General features: G+C 34.8%; 1 protein-coding gene across 1 annotated transcript in view; it reads left to right on the top strand.

Moving 5' to 3' along the window:
- ACTR3 (actin related protein 3) overlaps positions 1–20,339 on the top strand; it is a 57,802-nt gene that overhangs the window by 18,908 nt on the left and 18,555 nt on the right. The window contains exons 2-7 of the mRNA XM_082659059.1: positions 2,547–2,602; positions 6,064–6,188; positions 11,140–11,250; positions 14,854–14,949; positions 16,400–16,507; positions 19,508–19,651. Of these exons, the coding sequence (XP_082515185.1) occupies positions 2,547–2,602; positions 6,064–6,188; positions 11,140–11,250; positions 14,854–14,949; positions 16,400–16,507; positions 19,508–19,651 (640 nt within the window). The remainder of the gene's footprint in view (positions 1–2,546; positions 2,603–6,063; positions 6,189–11,139; positions 11,251–14,853; positions 14,950–16,399; positions 16,508–19,507; positions 19,652–20,339) is intronic.

Here is a 20,339-nt window from a genome sequence, read left to right on the forward strand (position 1 = left end):
AAGACTCCCCTGTTCCAGGGTTATAAAGAAGTTATCCTGCATTACCTTTTAAAGTTTTTGGTTTATTTCCCTACCCTGTTTTAATATTTCATCCATTTAGATTTATTTTGTTTTAACATGTACGATATGTACAGAATTTAATTATTTTCCCCAGTAGCTGTCAAGTTTACATAGCTGTTTAAGAAAATTGTTGTAAAATATACGCAACATAAAATTGACAGTTTTAACCATTTTTAAGTGTACAGTTTAGTGGCATTAAGTACATTCACAACTATAACCACCATTCTTCTTCAGAACTTTTTCATTTTCCCAAACTGAAACTCTGTACCCATAGAACAGTAACAACCATACCCCACCTCCATCCCTGGCAGCCACCATCCAGCTTCTGTCTCTGTGAATTTGACTATTTTGGGTACCTCATTTAAGTGGAATCATATAGTATTTGACCTTTTGTGATTGGCTTATTTCACTTAGGATGATGTCCTCAAGGTTCATTCATATTGTATGTAGTAGCATGTGTCAGAATTTCCTTCCTTTTGAAGGCTAACTAATATTCCATTGTATGTATATACCACATTTGTTTATCCATTCATTTGTCAGTGGACCTTTGCATTGCTTCCACCTTTTTGTCTATTATGCATAATGTTGCTGTGAACATTGGTGTACAAAAATCTGTTGAAGCCCCTGCTTTCTTTTTTTTTTTTTTTTGGTATATACCCAGAAATGGCATTGCTGGATTTTGTGGTAATTCTGTGATTAATTTTTTGAGGAATTGCCATATTGTTTTTTGTAGCAGCTGCACCATTTTACATTCCTATCAGCAGTGTGCAAGAGTTTCTCCGTATCCTCACTGATATTTTTGTTTGTTTTTGATGTTTTGGTAATAGCCATCCTAATGGATGTGAAGTGGTATCTCATTTTGGTTTTGATTTGAATTTTCTTAATTATTAATAATGTTGAGCATCTTTTCATGTGCTTGTTGGCCTTTTGTATATCTCCTTTGGAGAGATGTCTATTCAAGTCCTTTGCCTGTTTTAAAAACTGGGCTGTTTATTTTGTTGAGTTGTAGGAGTTCTTTATATATTCTGGATATTAACTCCTTATCAGATATATGATTTGTAACTGTTTTCTTCCATTTTGTGGGTTGCCTTTGCACACTATTGATAGTGTCCTTTGGTACCCAAAAGTTATTAATTTTGATGATGTTCAATTTATTGTTTATGGTTGTTGTTGCCTCCTTGTGTCATGTCCAAGAAATCCTTGCCAAATTTAATGTCATAAAGCTTTGTCCCCTATATTTTCCTCAAAGAGTTTTATAGTTTTAGATCTTATATGTAGGTCTTGATCCATTTTGAGTTAAATTTTGTATGTGGTATAAGATAAAAGTCCATGTTCATTAAATAATGGATATCCAGTTTTCCCAGCACCCTTTCTCGAAAAGACTATCCTTTCCCTGTTTGAATGGTTATGGCACCCTTGTCAAAAATTATTTGACCATATATGAGAGGATTTATTTCTGGGCTTTGTTCTGTTCCATTAGTCTGTGTGTCTCTATGTCAGTGCCATACAGCTTTTGTTACTGTAACTTTGTACTAAGTTTTAAAATCAGGAAGTGTGAGACCTCCAACTTTGTTTGAGATTGTTTTGGCTATTCATAGTCCCTTGAGATTCCATATGAATTTTAGGATGGATTTTCTCTTTCTCCCAAAAAAACATTGTTGGGACTTTGATAGCAATTGCATGGATCTGTAGTCAATTTGAGTAAGTAACTTCCAAATGTGAACGTTTGTCCCATGTCTGACTCCTGTACTAAATAATCCAATTATCCAAATGGCAGATTTAAGAAAAATCCAAGCTGTTTAATCCCATGTTTAAAGCTTAAGGGAAGGAAAAGTTATCAAAGTGTCTACTAGCTGTAGAAGGAAGAGTTTTTCTGAAGGTGCTACTGAACAATGAGGCCAAACCGAAACATCGGAGTTTGGAGCAGAGAAAGGTTTATTGCAGGGCCGTGTAAGGAGATGAGCAGCTTGTGTTTTACATGTTTTACCCCTACCCTTTACTTTTATACAAATATCACATAGTTGAACCATTGTTCTGTACCTTGCTTTTGTTCAGTGAACAATACGTTTTGGAGATTGTTCCATATCTGTACATAAGGAGCTTCTTCAATCTCTTTTTTAATAACTGCCTAATATTCTATAGTATAAACGAAGCATACTTAACTAGTTTGATGGCTGTTTATTTCCAGTCTTTTGCTATTATAAGCAAGATTGTCGCAAAAGTCCCTGTTATATGTTATTTTGTACATGTATGAATATCCCTGTAGGATCAATTTCTAGAAGTGCAGTTCCTGGTTAAAAGCTATGGGTATTTATAATTTTGATATAATTTTGAAAGCAGAGATGTTTAAATGAACTGAAACGATGGAATTTTGTATAGTATTTACCCAGAGTGGAATCTCACTTTATAACAAATGGAAATCTAAGAATTAAATTCATAATTGCTGAGATATTTGTGAAATCCTTATGAAATTCTTTGTTTTTCAGGTATACAAAACTAGGATATGCTGGAAATACGGAACCACAGTTTATCATCCCTTCCTGTAAGTATTTCTTTTAAGTCACAAATAAGCTGATTTAATATCTTTTAATAAAGTAAAATAAATAATCATTTTTGACACTCTGTAAGATTTAGTCCTTTAAAAACATGGTTTGCCAAGTTGTAAGCATGGCCTCATTTCTGTACCTCTGACCATTCATTTCAGATCTCTGTTTAGCTCTTCATTTACCAGATCTGCCAAATACCTTTTTAAAGACAAAAATGAATGAGCTGATAATTAAACAGTTTTCTGCTTTGAGGGTATTGCTGTTAATAATGTGTGTGTGTTACTATTAAGTAATGCATTCCCCATCACACGCCTACAAAGGCTATCCTTTGGTTTGTGGATGTGATTGTTTGCAGGACTCGTGCTTGTTGACATCCCTGACAAGAGCTCATGTTTCAAAATAAGGATGGCATCTCATCTTTAGAGATGTGGACTTCAGCTGTTTTCTGACATCTTATAACCATACTTACATTGTTTTTGTTTTATCTTATTTCTGTTAACTTCACTTTAGCTGACTGTCCACTTTCAATAGTTTGTCTTTCAGAAGTTTTTAAAAAATACTCTCACACTTGGTTTCTTAGCACTCATATTTGTTAGCCTGGGCTATGTATGTGTTCCTAGATGAACCTGTTTTGGGCTTCTGACTTTTAGACAATTCACCTTTTGTACATAATGTAGTAACATTTCTGAACCACCTGACCTATGCCAAGTTAAGACTTTAGCATATCAGATGATAAACCTTTTGAGCCATTCCTTGGTGATGCTAACTCCTAGACAGTTCTAGTATCACTAGTATTAGACGGTTTGAATATTTTTGTGTATTCTTATTAACTTATGCAAATAAGAAGGAAATGGAAAAATAAACATGCAGAGAATAGTGAAAGCAGCTTAGGATTCAAAATCTGTGAAGTTGAGAATGAGGTAGAAATTACTGGGCTTGCCCAAAGCTGCAGATCTTTAGTCTCAATTGGGTACTCATCAGACTTGAACAGGTTGATTGTTTTGTTGTTTATGTATAGTAAGAACAAAATTTAAAATGTGTGAAGTGTGTGTCAAAATTGTCTTTAAAGGGGGAGCTAGTACATATTTTCACTCTCTAGAAACAAACCTATTTGACTTTTGCACTTCTGATATACTTTTGGTGTACTACTTTAGGGATTATTATCTAATAATCTAATTCTTACCATCTGAGAATTTAGGCTGTTAACCTAAGTCTAATTCTTTAATGCCTGGAATAGATTTTAGGGGACAGTGTTGCTCATTCATAGGAATACAGTGGTCTTAATTTGTAGTACTGTTGTCTTTATGTTTTATTCATGCATATTTGTTATCTACACTGAGGGACAGATTTGCTTTTTTGTTTTGTTTTGTTTTTTTACTTTTGTCCCACATTTATATATAAACATATTGATAGTTTGTTGTTTAAGACTTTGACAACAAATATTGCCTCTATTGCTGACTAAAATAGAAGTACTTTTGTGGACTAGTACTTGACATTAGTTATATTTGAGTTTAGCATTATACCATTGTGTATTGGTTGTATTAGTTTCCCAAGGCTGCCGAGACAAAGTACCAAAAACCATGTGACTTGAAACAACAGAAACTTACAGTCCTGGAGAAGTCTGAAATCAAGGTGTCAGCAGGACCAAGATCTTGCTGACAGCTTTAGGGGAGAAATCTTCCTTGCCTCTTAAAGCTTCTGGTGTTTGCTGACGGTCCTTGATGTTCCTTGGCTTGTATATGCATCACTCCAGTCCCATGGCTGCCCTGTGTGTCTTCATATTGTTTTTCTTCTGTGTGTGGATATGTCCAAATTTCCTATTTTTATAAAAACACCAGTCATTGCATTATAGCCCATCCTGCTAACCTCACTTTAACTTGAAAGACCCTATTTCCAAATAAGGTCACATTCTGAGGTGCTAGAAGTTAGGACCTAAACATATCTTTCTGGCGGTACACAGTTCAACCCATAAAATGCTGATTTTGTAATCTCTTAATTTATAATCTTTTATAAAACATTATGATGTGATTAAACGTTTATTTCAGGAGATTACTGATATGTTAACTCTCATCCTTGTAAAGTTTGGTTTTGCTTATGCTCTTAAGTGGCTGTGTTCAGTCTTTGTTGGAAGCCCATATAATTTTGAACTTTTGAACCTTGGGTTCTCATCACCATTGTATCCTTTCTCTATTTCACCTTTCTGCCAAAATTTGCAGTTTTAGTTTTCATTGTCTTATGAGAAGCTGTGGCATGTTAAAAATCCATTTGTGTATGAAAGAAGGTTTTTGATTTTGGGTTTTTTTTTCACGCAGCCAGTCTTAATGCTGCAGGTGTAGTTTTATAATGAGCCAATATAATCACTGCCACTGATGAGCACGGATATTTGATCTGGAAAACCTGTGGATATGGTTCAAAGTTATTTTCATAATCTTTGTTTTTTAGGAAGTTTATAGTGAGCCATCTGATGTCTGTGTACATTGTAAATAAATTGCTAGAGAAGCTTTCTAACATTTAGAAGTAGATTGGATTTAGAATTTCCTTCAGTATTTTCTAGGTAGAAATTTATATCCTTGTTAAGGATATAAATTGTTATTAAATGAAAGTGTAACAGTTGGGTGCCACATCAGCTTATGTGCATGCAGATTTTTTCTTTGTTTTTAATTTTTGGCCGTACCGTGCATCATGCAGGATCTTAGTTCCCTGATCAGGGATGGAACCCAGATCCCCTTAAGTGGAAGCACAGACTCTTAACCACTGGACTGCCAGTGAAGTCCCCAGGCAGATATTTTTAATGAAGAACTGTTTAACTTGAAGGATTCAGAAATTTATAACTTAATTAAGAAATATACAAGTTTTAGGTCTAGAACTGTATGCTGGATTTCTGAAAGTATATAAGGAGATTGTTGTGGGTTTTACCTAAATGATTTGAAATTTCCTTTTGTATATGTGATTTAAGTTTATCAGGTCTTTATGCCAGCGTTATACCTAAATTACTAGCTCATAATAATGCAAATAGGATAGAAATATGAAGAAAGCTTTAAAAATAAATTCCCCGTGCAATTTTCCTACCTTTATAACTGTTTTTCAGTTTTTTCTTTTTGATTGTCCATCAAGCATAGGTTGACTTGGTGAAATTATAATTTTACTCAAATCAAAATAGATCTCACATAGTTTTTAAACACATAACTGAAACATTCCCACAGCAGTACTTCTTTGGGGGGGGGGTGCTTTTTACACTTGAGGCCTTGTCTCTGGGTGGAAGTTGAGTTTTTATTGTGTTAGATGAATTTTGTCTTTTTTGTTTTTAATGACCTTTTTGCTTTAATTTGACACTTTAAATATACTAGATCATGTTCTATTTAGTAACACTTTATTACGGAAGAAATACAAGTGAAAAATTTGTCTCACTTGAAAAAAATACAATTTTTGACATGTATAAATAACTTCTATTTTAAAGGTATTGCTATTAAGGAGTCAGCAAAAGTGGGTGATCAAGCTCAAAGGAGGGTGATGAAAGGTGTTGATGACCTAGACTTCTTCATTGGTGATGAAGCAATAGAAAAACCTACATATGCAACAAAGGTATATTTTTATGATTTGTATAAATATAAATAACATTCTCTTTCAAAAAATTAGTTTGTTCTATAATTGTGCCACTTGGAATTTCAGTCAATTACAAGCCTAATACCCTCAACCTCTTCACAATAGAAATTTCTTCTTCTCTGTGGCTCCTCCCAGCCTTGCTTTGACTGTACTGGTTTTTTTTCCACAAGAGGAAGATTTTAGCCCCTTCAGGTGAGCAGTATTTACTTTTTCCATCTCAGAATCATCAATGTGATTGGCTTTCTCTTGCCTCCACATCGCCACACCTCGAGATATTTCCCTCCCGTCTTTATTCAGACCCACACTTTCTGCCCTTTTGAAGCCTATGTCATCTGGAAGTGTCACTCTCTTTCCTCCTTTTTATCTTTTTCCCTTTCTTGTTTGTTCCATACCATTCTTCCTCCTTTTCCCTTATTATTGAGGTATAATTTATATACAGTAAAATAGGTAAGGCTTAGTTACACAGTTGAAAATTTTTTGTGACTGTAATCATAAAAGTTCAGGACATAGAACAAGTCTAGTAACCCAGATGCTTTCCTTGTGTCTGCTCCCATAGTCACTACCCAACCTGCACCAAAAGGGAAACACTATTCAAATTGACTTTACCTAATTTGCACATTTCTTCCTTGGTCCCTCTTTTCTTCCGTTTTAGTAATTTCATTAATAAACAGCTACCATGTGTAAACAACTTTACAAAGTGCTGAGATTAGATAAGAAAAATGGCTTTCCTGACTTCAAGTCTATTATAATTGGTGGAAAGGAAGCCATTGAAGAAATAATTATAAGTGGCTTGTAGTTATACAAATATTTGGCTCTTGGAGCTTAGAAACAAGACAGAACTGGGGATAAACATTTAGAAGGTATTAGTTACCTTTGGAAGGGGTAAGATTCCATAGGGATAGGCCTAGGACAGAGCCTGATCAACGCATCATTTAGGTTTGGATGGAGGAGGAAAGCCTACAAAGGAGACTGAGAAGGCGTAGTTAGAGAGACTGGGTAAACAGGAAGGAGAAATAAGAGTGTGGGATGCTGCGACCAAGTAAGCTAGAGCCCATAGGTTATTTGCTGTCTTTAGCTACAAGGATGTCATTTATAACCTTAATAAGAATAGTTTTAGAAGAGCAGTGAGGCTGGATTAAAGTAGATTGGATTATGAATGACAAGGAAGAAATGACAGTAATATTCAGTGAGGTGGAAGAGATGCTTAAATGCTAGTGTGAAAGAGTCATTAGAAAAAGAGATTAAAGTGACAGGAAAGTGGAGTATAATACAGGGCTCTTGACAAAGTTTAAAGGGATGGAATCCAGATGATCTAATTGATATATGGAGGATCTCTTACATTATAAAAAATGAAAAAGAAAAAAGAGGTAAGTATAGAATCAGTTTTATAGATTTGGTGAAGAAAAGTTGGATTCCTGACTGTTGGCTTCTGCTTTCTTTGTGAAATACATGGTGATGTTATCTCTGCTGCCCAGGAAATAGCGGGGAGAAAGTGAAATCTGAGTGATAGGGAGAATATTTAAAATCATCACTGTGGATAACAGAGTAGGGAAACAAAGGCTTGCCAGGTAAATTTAGGTCCATTTGGGAATAGCAGTTACGAATTCTTAGTTTTATCAACCAGTTCTGTGTGATTTGTGTGATCAGCATTCTGGGTATAGGCAAGTTTAGGGTAGGACTGTGCTGAGTTGGGTTTTGGTAGATGGAATGACAAGAGGAAGTATGAATAGTCAAAGTGATGGGGCCTAAAATCTAAACTGTGTGTGTGTGTGTGTTGTGAGGGGGATGGTTTTTGGCGAGGGAAGAATTACAACAACCAGTGGACTGCAAGTCTAATTGTGATCGCGAGAGATATAGTGAGGTGCTGGAGTATGCTAGAAGGATAAGAAATTGTGATCAGAGAGGGGTGTACTTGCATTTCAGGGATTTAGAGATGATAGTGATGATCTAAACTGTGGCCAAAATGGAAAAGACACCTTTGAATGTGATGAAGTCGGTGAGCTGAGAGGCCAGAGTTCCTCTGCATCGATTCTGTTCTTTTAAACATTTTCATGTCTTCCAAATGCAACAAACACACCCAAACGACAAAAATTCTTTCAATCCTACCTTCTTTCCTCAGCATTTTAGCTATTGTTTTATTTTCCTCTTTTAAAACCGAACTTCTTATTTGGTCTCATTATTTGATAAGCTCTTCGTTAAATCCAATTATCTGTAATAATTTTCATCCTTCTTGATTTGTCTTTCTTTCACAAGATTACTCTGCTGGATCTCTTTTTTTTTTTTTACGCTACGTGGGCCTCTCACTGCTGTGGCCTCTCCCATTGCGGAGCACAGGCTCCGGACGCGCAGGCTCAGCGGCCATGGCTCACGGGCCCAGCCGCTCCGCGGCATGTGGGATCTTCCCGGACTGGGGCACGAACCCGTGTCCCCTGCATCGGCAGGCGGACTCTCAACCATTGCGCCACCAGGGAATCCCTGGACTATTCTTTTTATTTATTACTTGTTTATTTTTTTCCCCTGCTGTCACTGGTTCTTTATCCTTTGCCTACTACTCAAATGTCAGTATTTCCCAGGTACTGTCCTTGATTCTCTTTTATTTCTTTATTAGAGACTTTCTCTAGGTGGTCTCATCCACACCTTCATCAACAACCACAGCCTACATCTCTACTTCCAATTCCTTGACCCCATTTCCAAGTACCTACTGTCACCTACCTACTACCTGGCTCTTGAGTTTAATATACACAAAACAAAATTTATTACATATACTCTACCCTTGCTTATTCCAAGATAAGACAAAACACAACTTTTGTGTCTTAATTAATAGATCCTTGCCATCCTGACTCTAGAGCTAGAAACCTAGTGATTATATCTTTGAGTTTTCCCTTGTAGTGACAGAAATCTTGAATCTGGCCTAGCGTTATTTACACCACAACTGGGGCTCTTTGTCTTTCTTCCTTGGTTCTTTTAAGATTCATTTCAGCTTTCCCAATGCTGCTATAATAATCTTATTAAAAATCAAAGCTATTCTTGTTTATACCTTGCTTGAAAATTTCTACTGATGATCTGTTTCTTATAGAATAAAACCCAAATACAAGGCAAGTAATAGTTTTTGAGAACCTGGTGCCCTTCATGTAGAACTGATCTGTCTACACCCCTTTCCCTAAAGGCACACGTGTTTTTCATCGATAACTGTTGTGTTTGTATATTATTGCGGTGTTTGTATATATTTGTTTCTATTCTCTATTTACCCCACCCCCTGAAAACAAAATTAACAAGGTTGCTCCTTTAAGACCCAGCTTAGATACGACCTCCTCAGTCATAGAGGAATAGGAGCCTTCCCATTTTCCCTCTGAAGCCAAGTTGATCATCTTGTCCTAGGTACTTTATTTCCTTAAAAACTTACAAGGTTATGTTTATATCTATTTCTTTCACTGGACAGCTCCTTATGGCAGGATGTTCATGTCCTTAGCATTTGTGCCAATGGTTATAGTAGGTGCACAATAATAAATGAGGAATAAATGAATAAATAACACTTAGAACATTAAAATATGTCAGTTCCAGTAATGTTATAAAATGAATGATGTAGTACATTTTTTCCTTCCCTAAAGCAAAGTGGGGACTAAAAGTTATTTTTTAAGTATAATGACTTAGAAAGTATCTAGAAGGCTATGGTGAAATGTGGATATTAGGAATTAATAGATTAAAGGTTTAATGATTGAGTAGAGAGGACTGTAGGATATTTATTTCACTAATGCATTCAGCCTTAAGTACTGGGTGTGTATTTGTACTATGTGCATGGAACTGTATTTTTTTGTTTATTTTTCTTTTGTATATTTTTTTAAGTTTTATGCCTACGTTTTTACTTTGCTTAAGTAAGTCTTCATATATTCAGAATACTAATCTTCAGTTACATGTGCTGTGAAACTATTTTATTGCAGAGATTCACAAACTTTCTCAGTGCCCTTAGTGTCTCAGTAAAATTTTTTACAGCATCACTTAGAAAGAAATTACTAACAGTTCTGTTTGTTAAGTAGCAACTTAGTAGCCACTTGAAAAAAATAAAACATATTTTTAATTGTTAAATAATCACAATTACCAGTAGGATGCATGTGCCTGTCGGGCACTTCACAGTTTCTGACACCTGGAATCAGATTGCACATCACCATCCTCATTTCTTATTGTACATGGGTTTTTTGGGGAGGTATTTAGTTTTCATCATAGCAACTGCTGGCAACCCAGCTTTTCAAAGAAGTGATATTACTTGAAGGGAATCTAGTATGATCTGATGTTGAAACTGAACTACTTTAAAATAGTAGGTATGCAGTGCCAAACTGATTCTGAGTATCACCAGATTTCCCTGGAAAATGTAAAATATTTGCAGTGTCTTTGAGAATTTGCTGTAGTACCCTGGGGCTCAGTTTTGGAATCATGGTTCCGTAACAAATACATATGACTTGTCTTATAAAATTTTGCTTGCTTGATTTATGGTTATTCTTGCTCTATACTTACCAACTGTGTTTTATATATTAGGCGCACAACAAATACTTGTGAAAGAGCTAATAAAGATTAAGCAAATTGTCATAACCTGTAATTTTCACAGGCTAAATTTTAATAGGTTACGTTTCCATTATTACAAAACTTTTAGCAATCTGGAAAGACCGGTACAATGACCTTCCATCTAGGTTGAACAGTTTTTAACATTTTAATATATTTGCATTGTGTTTTTTAATTGAAACATCTGAAAATATGTTGTAGAAATAATTTCTTTTATCTCTAAATAGTTAAATATGCATCTTCTAATGATCTGCGTGTCATTAGCACACCTAAGAAATGCTATCCTCATCTAATACTCACTAATGATCTGTTTTATTTTTGATTTTTTCTGATATTAGTAAAGATTTAATTCCTGTTTTATTTTTTGTTTTAATAGTGGCCAATCCGCCATGGTATAGTTGAAGATTGGGACTTGATGGAAAGGTTTATGGAGCAAGTGATCTTTAAATATTTAAGGGCGGAACCTGAAGACCATTATTTTCTTTTGGTAAGTACAAATTTTAAATTCTGTGAGGAAATTTTTTTTGTGTGTGTGTGGTACGTGGGCCTCTCACTGCTGTGGCCTCTCCCGTTGCGGAGCACAGGCTCTGGACGCGCAGGCTCAACGGCCATGGCTCACGGGCCCAGCTGCTTCGCAGCACGTGGGATCCTCCCAGACCAGGGCACGAACCCATGTCCCCTGCATCGGCAGGCGGACTCTCAACCACTGCGCCACCAGGGAAGCCCTGTGAGGAAATTTTTGAAGAAATTTAATGAGAATGTTTTCATCGCATCTGTACTCATAGGACATACGTTCTTGTTTATTAAATTGTCATGTATCTAAAAACTTTGTTATAAAGCTGTATCATCTTTAGTTTCTTTAACAGTAAGTTTCAGGGGAAAAAGTTGGAAACATGGCACTTTCTTTTTTAAAAAAATAACTGGTCTGATTATTATTTCATTTGTAATTCTTTGTAACGAACTACAATATAATTTAATTTTTAAACGTTTTTCTTTCTTTCTTTTTTTTTTTAACCAAAGCAATGCATGTTCATAATGTTAAAAAATCAAGTGCTATAATATCAGATTTAAATTAAAATTTTCCTTCCTCACCTCTCCCTAGCCTTGAACCCTTGATTCGCCCCGGGCAAACACTTTAAATTTTTAAAGAGTTTTTCTTGATAGTTATATCATGTATTTCTTGTATTTTTGTTTGTTTATTTATTGATGTTAATTTGTTTTGCTGAGTTGGGTCTTCGTTGCGGTGCATGGGCTTCTCATTGTCGTGGCGTCTCTTGTTGCGGAGCATGGGCTCTAGGTGCGCGGGCTTCAGTAGTTGTGGTACGTGGGCTCAGTAGTTGTGGCTTGCGGTCTCTAGAGCTCAGGGTCAGTAGTTGTGGCGCATGGGCTTAGTTGCTCCGCGGCATGGGGGATCATCCCAGACCAGGGTTCGAAGCCATGTCCCCTGCATTGGCAGGTGGATTCTTAACCACTGTGCCAGCAGGGAAGCCCGTATTTTTGTTTTTTTAAAATATTAGACAGTCTGTTAACTTCCTGCTAGGTAAGATGAGTATTTCGTTCTTTTCCTTTGATCCTCTCCTTAACACAAAATCCTTACCTTCTCCCTCTTTCTGTGACATAGTTTAATTTTGGGTTAAATTAATATTTTAATATTTTTAATATTTTATATTTTATTGTGATTGTGAATATTGTTTATGGTTGGACCATGAACATAAAATTGAAAAGAACCTTGCAGTGAATGCCCAATATACCCACAACCTAGAGTCAGCTATTAATTTTATTATAATTGTTTTAGGACATCTGTCTATTGGGTTATCCTTCTATCACTCCATCTTTTTTTTTTTTTTTTTTTTTAACGGTACGGGGGCCTCTCACTGTTGTGGCCTCTCCCGTTGCGGAGCACAGGCTCCGGACGCGCAGGCTCAGCGGCCATGGCTCACGGGCCGAGCCGCTCCGCAGCATGTGGGATCTTCCCAGACTGGGGCACGAACCCGTGTCCCCTGCATCGGCAGGCGGACTCTCAACCACTGCGCCACCAGGGAAGCCCCCATCTTATTTTTTTAATCACTTCAAAATGAGTTGCAGATGGAGTCATTTCACCCCTAAGTACTTTAGCATACATTATCATCAACTGGAGTTTATTATTGTTTACATTTTTTCTTTTATATAAAACTTACATTCTGTAAAATCACATATCTTAACCCTGCCATTTTATGGGTTTGACTGGGCATTGGCAGACTTTCTTTAAAGCTAGTTAGCAAATATTTTTGGCTTTGTGGACCATGTGGTCTCTTTTGCAGCTGCTTAATTAGCTCTGCTGTTGTCGTAGGAAGCAGCCATAGGCAATACTTAAATGAGTGGCTATGGCTGTGTTCCAATAAAATTCTGTTTACAGAAAGAAGTGGTGGACTAGATCTGGCCTTCAGGATGCATGATGTAGTTTGCTCATCCCCTGGGTTTGACAGATTTATACATCTGTGTAACCTAAACCCTTATCAAGATAACAGAGCTTTACTGTTAACCTGGAAACTTATCTCATGCCCTTTTCTAGTTAATCCCTGCCCCCATGCCCTGGAGGCAACCCTTATTCAGATTTTTTCCAGTACATACATGTTTTGCTTATATTTGAGTTTCATGTAGATGGAATTGTACAAGTTGTGCTCTTTGGTAAGACTTCACTCATCATAATCTTAAGATTCATCCATGTTGTTGCACATACAAGTAATTTGTTGCTTTTTGTTGGGTTGTATTCCATTGTATGCCTCCGTGTCCATTTTCCTGTTGATAATCACCTGAGCTGTTCCAAGTTTTTGACTACTGTGAATATTTTTGGGGTACTGTGAACATTCTTAAACAAGTCTTTTTGTGGACATGTTTTTATTTTTCTTGTGTAAATACCTAGATGTGGAATTGCTGTGTCACAGGATAGATGCATGATTGATTTTATAAGAAACTTTCAGAACTTTTTCCAAGGGATTGTAGCTTTTTGCACACCCACCAACTATGTGTTAGTGATCTGGTTACGTATCCAGATCCAGCATTTGATGTGTCAGTCTTCTTAATTTTAGCCATTCTGGTTGGGTGGGTAAACTTTCTCATTTTGGTTTTAATTTGCATTTTTCTGATGACTGATGTTGTTGAGTACTTTTTCATGTGCTTATTAGCTATTTGTATATTTTCCTTGTGAGGTCTTCTGATTATATTTTATTTCATTTTGTATAGAATTTCTGCTTTTCTTGGAGTTTATAATTTAACTGCCTTGGTTTTTAGTTTGCTTAATTTTATATGTAACTCTTACTGAATTATCTTCAAACTATTGAACATAGTCCAAAACCCTCCTAAGTAAGTTTAAACACATCAAGTAGTTTAGAAGTTAAAGGTTTTACATATGGAAAAAGTCTAATCCTCGTTAATTTTCTAAAAAAAATTTTATAGTGTCTTTTAAAGTTAAAAAAAAAGATTTTATTTGTAATGAATTTAAGTTTTATCTGTCTTTCCTTTTGCAATTTATGTTCATTAAATTTAAGAAATCATTCCTTACCTCAAGGTCAAAAAGATAATTCTTCTGTATTTCTTAAGTTTAAACTTTTGCCCTTCAAGTTAAAATATTTGAGATAACAAAAAGGATTCGATAGTCAAATCAGATTAATAAGAATGATGTCTTATGTAGTTTCAGGCTTTGGTAATATAAAATGATTTAGGTATTCCTGAGGCATAAGTGAAACATGAAGTCCAGGATTTTGAGGGCTGTTCCTTAGGTCCTTTCTTGCCTCATTGGGATGTGTTCTGGCCCAGACTTAACCCGCAGGTTTCTAAGTGACATGATGTATGCAGTCACATAACTTAAACTGAAGAAACATCTTAAACTGTGTAAACATTTCCGTTTTATACTCTAGCAGTTATATAAACATACAGATCTGCTTGAGTTCTCTACTGGTTTTTTTTGGTCTGTGTGTCTTTTTTTGTACCTCTGAGTTTAATGACCTTTAAATACAATGTTTAAAATACATTATTTCTCACATAAAAATTATCTATGAATTTATCAAAATAATTTTATCTTGCATACTTAAAATCTTATTCAATTTAATAGACTGAACCTCCACTGAATACTCCAGAAAACAGGGAATATACTGCTGAAATAATGTTTGAGTCCTTCAATGTTCCAGGCTTGTACATTGCTGTACAGGTAAGTAAGCAAGTTTATAAGTCAAAATAAGCTTGACTCTTTAAATTTTAATCTGGTTTAATTCACTCTTAAAATATATGTATATTTTTCTTAACCTCAAAGCGTATCATAGTTCTCTCCTGAACTGATAATTTAGAAATTGTATTAGAGGAATGGAGCTATTTAGTTAGTAAAAGGGAAATGTTAAAGGAAGTAAGTTAATGGTTTTTGGATAAATCAAGACCTTTTATAGAACAGAAATAAGGGAACTGATAGTTATTGAGAATTTACTCTGTCAAGAATTTTCTGTACACATTTACCCTTGTAACATTCACTTTGTCCTTTTTTTGTAGTCTGTTTTGAAAGACTTACCATTACATATATTTGACCACTGCCTCCTTTGTGCCCCTCTGTATTCTGTGTATCACAAATCCCCATAGTATTTTATTGCATTTAATTTGTGTATATATCTGTATGGAACAGCTTCTCTCCCATCCCTCAGGATCAGAGCTTACTTCTTACTTGTTTTTTAACATAGCAAATGTGATACCTGGCATATCACAAATGCTTAAAAAGTATATAAATTACTGTGTAGTTTTGTTAGCCCACAGTTATTATGGTGTGATCCTGTGTTAAAATAGGAGGATGGCCTAGTTACCTTTCTAGGTCCCTTTCAGCTATTATATTGCAAGTAGGTAAAATAAAGCCAGCTTAGTTCTGATTTTAATTAATTAGTTATTTATCTTGTTCGAGGCTTGGATTTGTATGAAATTTAGGTAATTTTTAAAAAAATGAACTAGCTTCATTAATTTCTTAATTTGCAAACTCTTTTAATAGAAAAAATTATACTTTATTGCCTATGCCAAGATTTTTTATAGAAATACATTATTTCATCAACTTTGCTTTCCTCATTAAATCATAGTATTTGGAAGTGTGTAGTGGCCTTTTCTGGTTAAATAGCTTGTTACATATTCCTAAATGCATGTTGCACTTAGAAAATTTAGAGCTAATCTTATGAGTGATACTTAGTATAGCCATCTATGTACTGAATAACTGATGATTGGTAGTTGCGTGCTTCTCTACCTTACTTTGTGGTATGTTACAGGCTAGGCTATATATATAAACATAGTTTTAAGCCCTGTACTGTATTATCTCATGTTAGTCTTCCATATGTTAGTACCATACTATCTCATGTTAGTCTTCCACATTTTGGGGGGGTATAAGAGGAAAACGGCCCCCACTAAAATATCGAAAATTTGTAACCATGCCCCTAAAGACTACTATAAGCCTGTAAGTTGTCTTAATAATATGTAGGTTGTGAACAATTTTATTGTATAATATAAATTAATTTTGTGTATTCTCTTTCCAAAGATACTACATTTAAAATTGCATAAAGTACTCCAGTAAAAAAATTTTTTCTAATAACTCTTTGTTTTTATTTTTTTGCCTATCATATTTCTTCTTGTTCAAGGCTGTTCTTGCCTTAGCTGCGTCGTGGACCTCCAGACAAGTAGGAGAACGGACGTTGACCGGTACGGTAATAGACAGTGGAGATGGTGTCACTCATGTCATCCCTGTGGTAAGGATAGTTTAAAATTACTGAACAGGATATCAGATAACACCTGGAAAAGTTAAATTATATGAATTATTGCCACCTTTTAAAAACTTTATTGACCATTGTTCAGCTGTAGCTGTGTTTTGCTCAAATTATTATTAGAACTTTGTAAACAAATTCCAGATTTTTTTTTTGCTCTAGGTTGTTAAAAATAATTAGAAAATTATTAGAAATAGTTTCTAATTCATAATTAGGAAATGATGAATTAGAGTATCTGGAATGGAAATAGGCCCTTCTTGTCTTAAATGTGGAACTCAGTTTTCCAGTTTGGATGTGTCTGTTTGTATGTTAGCCAGTTGATAGTTTTTCTTATCCTTAATTAACAGATTGTGTACTGGTCATAGGTTATCTACTAAATAGCAGTTAGTCGAAAGTACATGACCATTAATGACTTCTGGGGAATTACGTTTTTGAATTAAAAAGCTCAAGTTGTGATTGTGCTTCATGGTTTGGATTTAATCAAGCATGTTAAGAAAAATGCATCAGATTGGATTATTTGTGAGAGATAGCATTTTTCTGCCAAAGCCTTTCTGCTTCCAATTTTTAATGACAAATTAGATTTTTTATTGTGTCTAATAGATCAAAATGACTACTTGAATTCATTCTGATTATTATTGGGTGCATATATGTAGAAAGGTTTATCTTTTAAAGTAATTTTTATGTTATATTGAATAACATGTAAGGAATGAAATTATTTAGAACTTTATTTTTTCATTATTCTTATTCCTCTTTTTAATGCATCAGGCAACCTCTGTTGAAGATTACATCCTCCAAGTGACTACTTTTGGATTAGATGTCAAAATTTATTCTTCTGATGTCATAATAGTAATAATTGCCTTTCTTAAAAAAAATAAAAACTTTCTTGTGATATAATTCACACACCATACAATTCACTCATTTAGAGTGTACCATTCAGTGTTTCATTGTATATTCATAAAGTGCATCCATTACCAGAGTCAATTTTAAAACATTTTTATCACTCTAAAAAGAAACCCTGTATCTTTTAGCATTCACTGTCCCCCCGTAACTTTAGCCCCTGGCAACCACTAGTCTACTTTCTGTCTCTGTAGATTTGCCTGTTCTGGATATTTTATATAAATGGAGTCACTCTTTTTTTCTTCTTTTTAAAACATTTGTCACCAGGTTTTTGTTTTTGTTTGTTTGTTTTTATTTTTGTCTGTGTTGGGTCCTCGTTGCTGTGTTCGGGCTTTCTCTAGTTGCGGCGAGCGGGGGCTACTCTTTGTTGCGGTGCATGGGCTTCCCATTGACGTGTCTTGACGTGTCTTCTCTTGCTGTGGAGCACCGGCTCTAGGTGCGTGGGCTTCAGTAGTTGTGGCTCACGGGCTCTAGAGCGCAGGCTCAGTAGTTGTGGCACCCTGGCTTAGTTGCTCCGCAGCATGTGGGATCTTCCCAGACCAGGGCTCAAACCCATGTCCCCTGCATTGGCAGGTGGATTCCTAACCACTGCACCACCAGGGAAGTCCTAGAGTCACTCTTTTGTGACTGTCCTCTTTCACATAGCCCAGTGTTTCAAGATTTATCCATGTTGTAGCATGTATAGTACTTCATTTCTTATTATTGCCAAATAATACTTCATTGTATGGATATTCTACATTTTATTTTATTGCCATTGGGGGATATTTTAAAATCTTGGAAATTAGGATGTGTCCAACATTTTGATGGCTTTTTATAATTTAGTTGGCGTATTTTTCTTTCTTAGTGCTACATATTCTTTTCCCTTTTTTTTCCAAAATGGGACAATAATAGTGACCTATGTCATAAAACTGTTTTGAGGATTAAATAATGCATATATGTATGTTGTTTAGAGATACATAAAGATTCTTAAAATGTTCATTTAAAATTCTCATTTAAGCCTCAAGATCTATGCTGTAGATTATATTATCCTTTGAGGACTTCAGTTTACTCATTTATAAAATGCAAATAACTGAGTTGCTTAAGATCACCAAATCATAGGTCATGGGGCTGGGATCTGAACTTGTTCTTCCTGACCAAAGTCTTTTCTTAACATCTGCACAATTACGCAGTAATATTATTATCTTGATAATTAATATTAGAATAGGTAATTTGCAAAAAGGAGTTACCAACTTGGAAAAGAAAGAGTTTTAGTAAGAATATTAAGAATTGGGTATTCCTGTGATTTTCCTGCCTTCTTTTGAATTAATGGACTGTTTTTTATAATTTCAGTTTATCTTTTTTTATTGACTTACTAGCTATGCTATATATTTCTTTGTTATTGTCATTTATTTTTTGGTGGTTTTTGCTCTAGGGCTCATATTAAACATCTCTAATTTATTACAGTCTAACTACAAATAATATTTTACCATTTCATAAACAAGAATGTTATGTTGTTAATGAAATTTAATTTTGCTACATTATTTTTGTACTTCCGAGTTGTATTAGTAAGTTTATGAATTCATTCTGCAGAATTAAATTATTTGGAATTATGATGGTACATGGACTGCCTCAGGCTTGTGAAGTTGGTACCTACTTCATTAGGAAAATGATAGCCAGCTTGTGGGTTAATGATAAAATTTCTTACAATGCAATCTAAATTTTTTGCTGAAATTATAGAAGATTTAAAACTAATATCCTATTTGAAGTCTGTTATCTAAAACCTTTAATACTTCTGAAACTCACTATTTCTTTGTTGTTGAGTCATTTCAGTCTTGGTTGTAAACTCTTATCAGGAGAATAAATCTAAGCTTTGTTCATAAGTTTTGTTCATTCTTGTTCATAATATCTGTACAGTATTATAAATTCTATGCTAAGTTAACTGTGAGGAATACAGTTGAGGAATAAAGACTAGAAGAATTCTCCTGGGATAAAGCAATACTTAAGGATACAAATACAGTAATCTGAGAAATTGGTCTTTAATGATTAATTTAGGTGATACTGATTTTTGAAAACGTTGAAAGTAAATTTGACACTTTCTTTTTCATCTAGGCTGAAGGGTATGTGATTGGCAGCTGTATTAAGCACATTCCAATCGCAGGACGAGATATAACATATTTTATTCAGCAATTGCTGAGAGACCGAGAAGTAGGAATTCCTCCAGAGCAGTCCTTGGAAACTGCTAAGGCAGTAAAGGTAAAAAAAAAAGTTAAGAATATAATTTACTTAAAAATTAAAATCACGTTATAATATGAACATGAAAAATTCTTAAGTCAAGAACAGTAGTTTAAAAAAAACTTTCGTTAACCAGTTACAAACCACTACTCTTATTAATTACATGTATTTTTCTCTGTATTTCTTGTAGGAAATTTTGGGAGATTATCAACCCTTTGCTTGCTCTCACCACATTTCACATTTGAGAGGACTAACATACAAGAACATTTATACCAACTGACTTCAACATACATTTTTGTGATTATTCTCTTTAGTAAAAATAAATGTAGCATGCCTTAGAGGTACTGTGGGTTCTGTTCCAGACCACTGCAATAAAGCGAATATCGCAGTAAAGCGAGTCACACAAAGTTTTTAGTTTCCCAGTGCATTTAAAAGTTACATTTACACTATACTGTAGTCTATTAAGTGGCAATAGCATCATGTCTATAAAAAAATGTACATACCTTAATTAAAAAATACTTGTTGCTAAAAGATGCTAACCGTCATCTGATAATGCAGAGATACCAGAAAATTTCAGTTTGTAAAAAACACATTATTGGTGAAGCACAGTAAAACGGGGTATGCCTGTAATTAGTTCACTTCAGAGTCCTCACATCTCAATTTTCGCTGACTTCTTTATTTTTAATTCTAGCAGTTTTCTGTTACAACA

This window comes from Grampus griseus (assembly GCF_964374135.1).
Source record: "Grampus griseus genome assembly, chromosome: 7".
Classification (NCBI taxonomy): domain Eukaryota; kingdom Metazoa; phylum Chordata; class Mammalia; order Artiodactyla; family Delphinidae; genus Grampus; species Grampus griseus.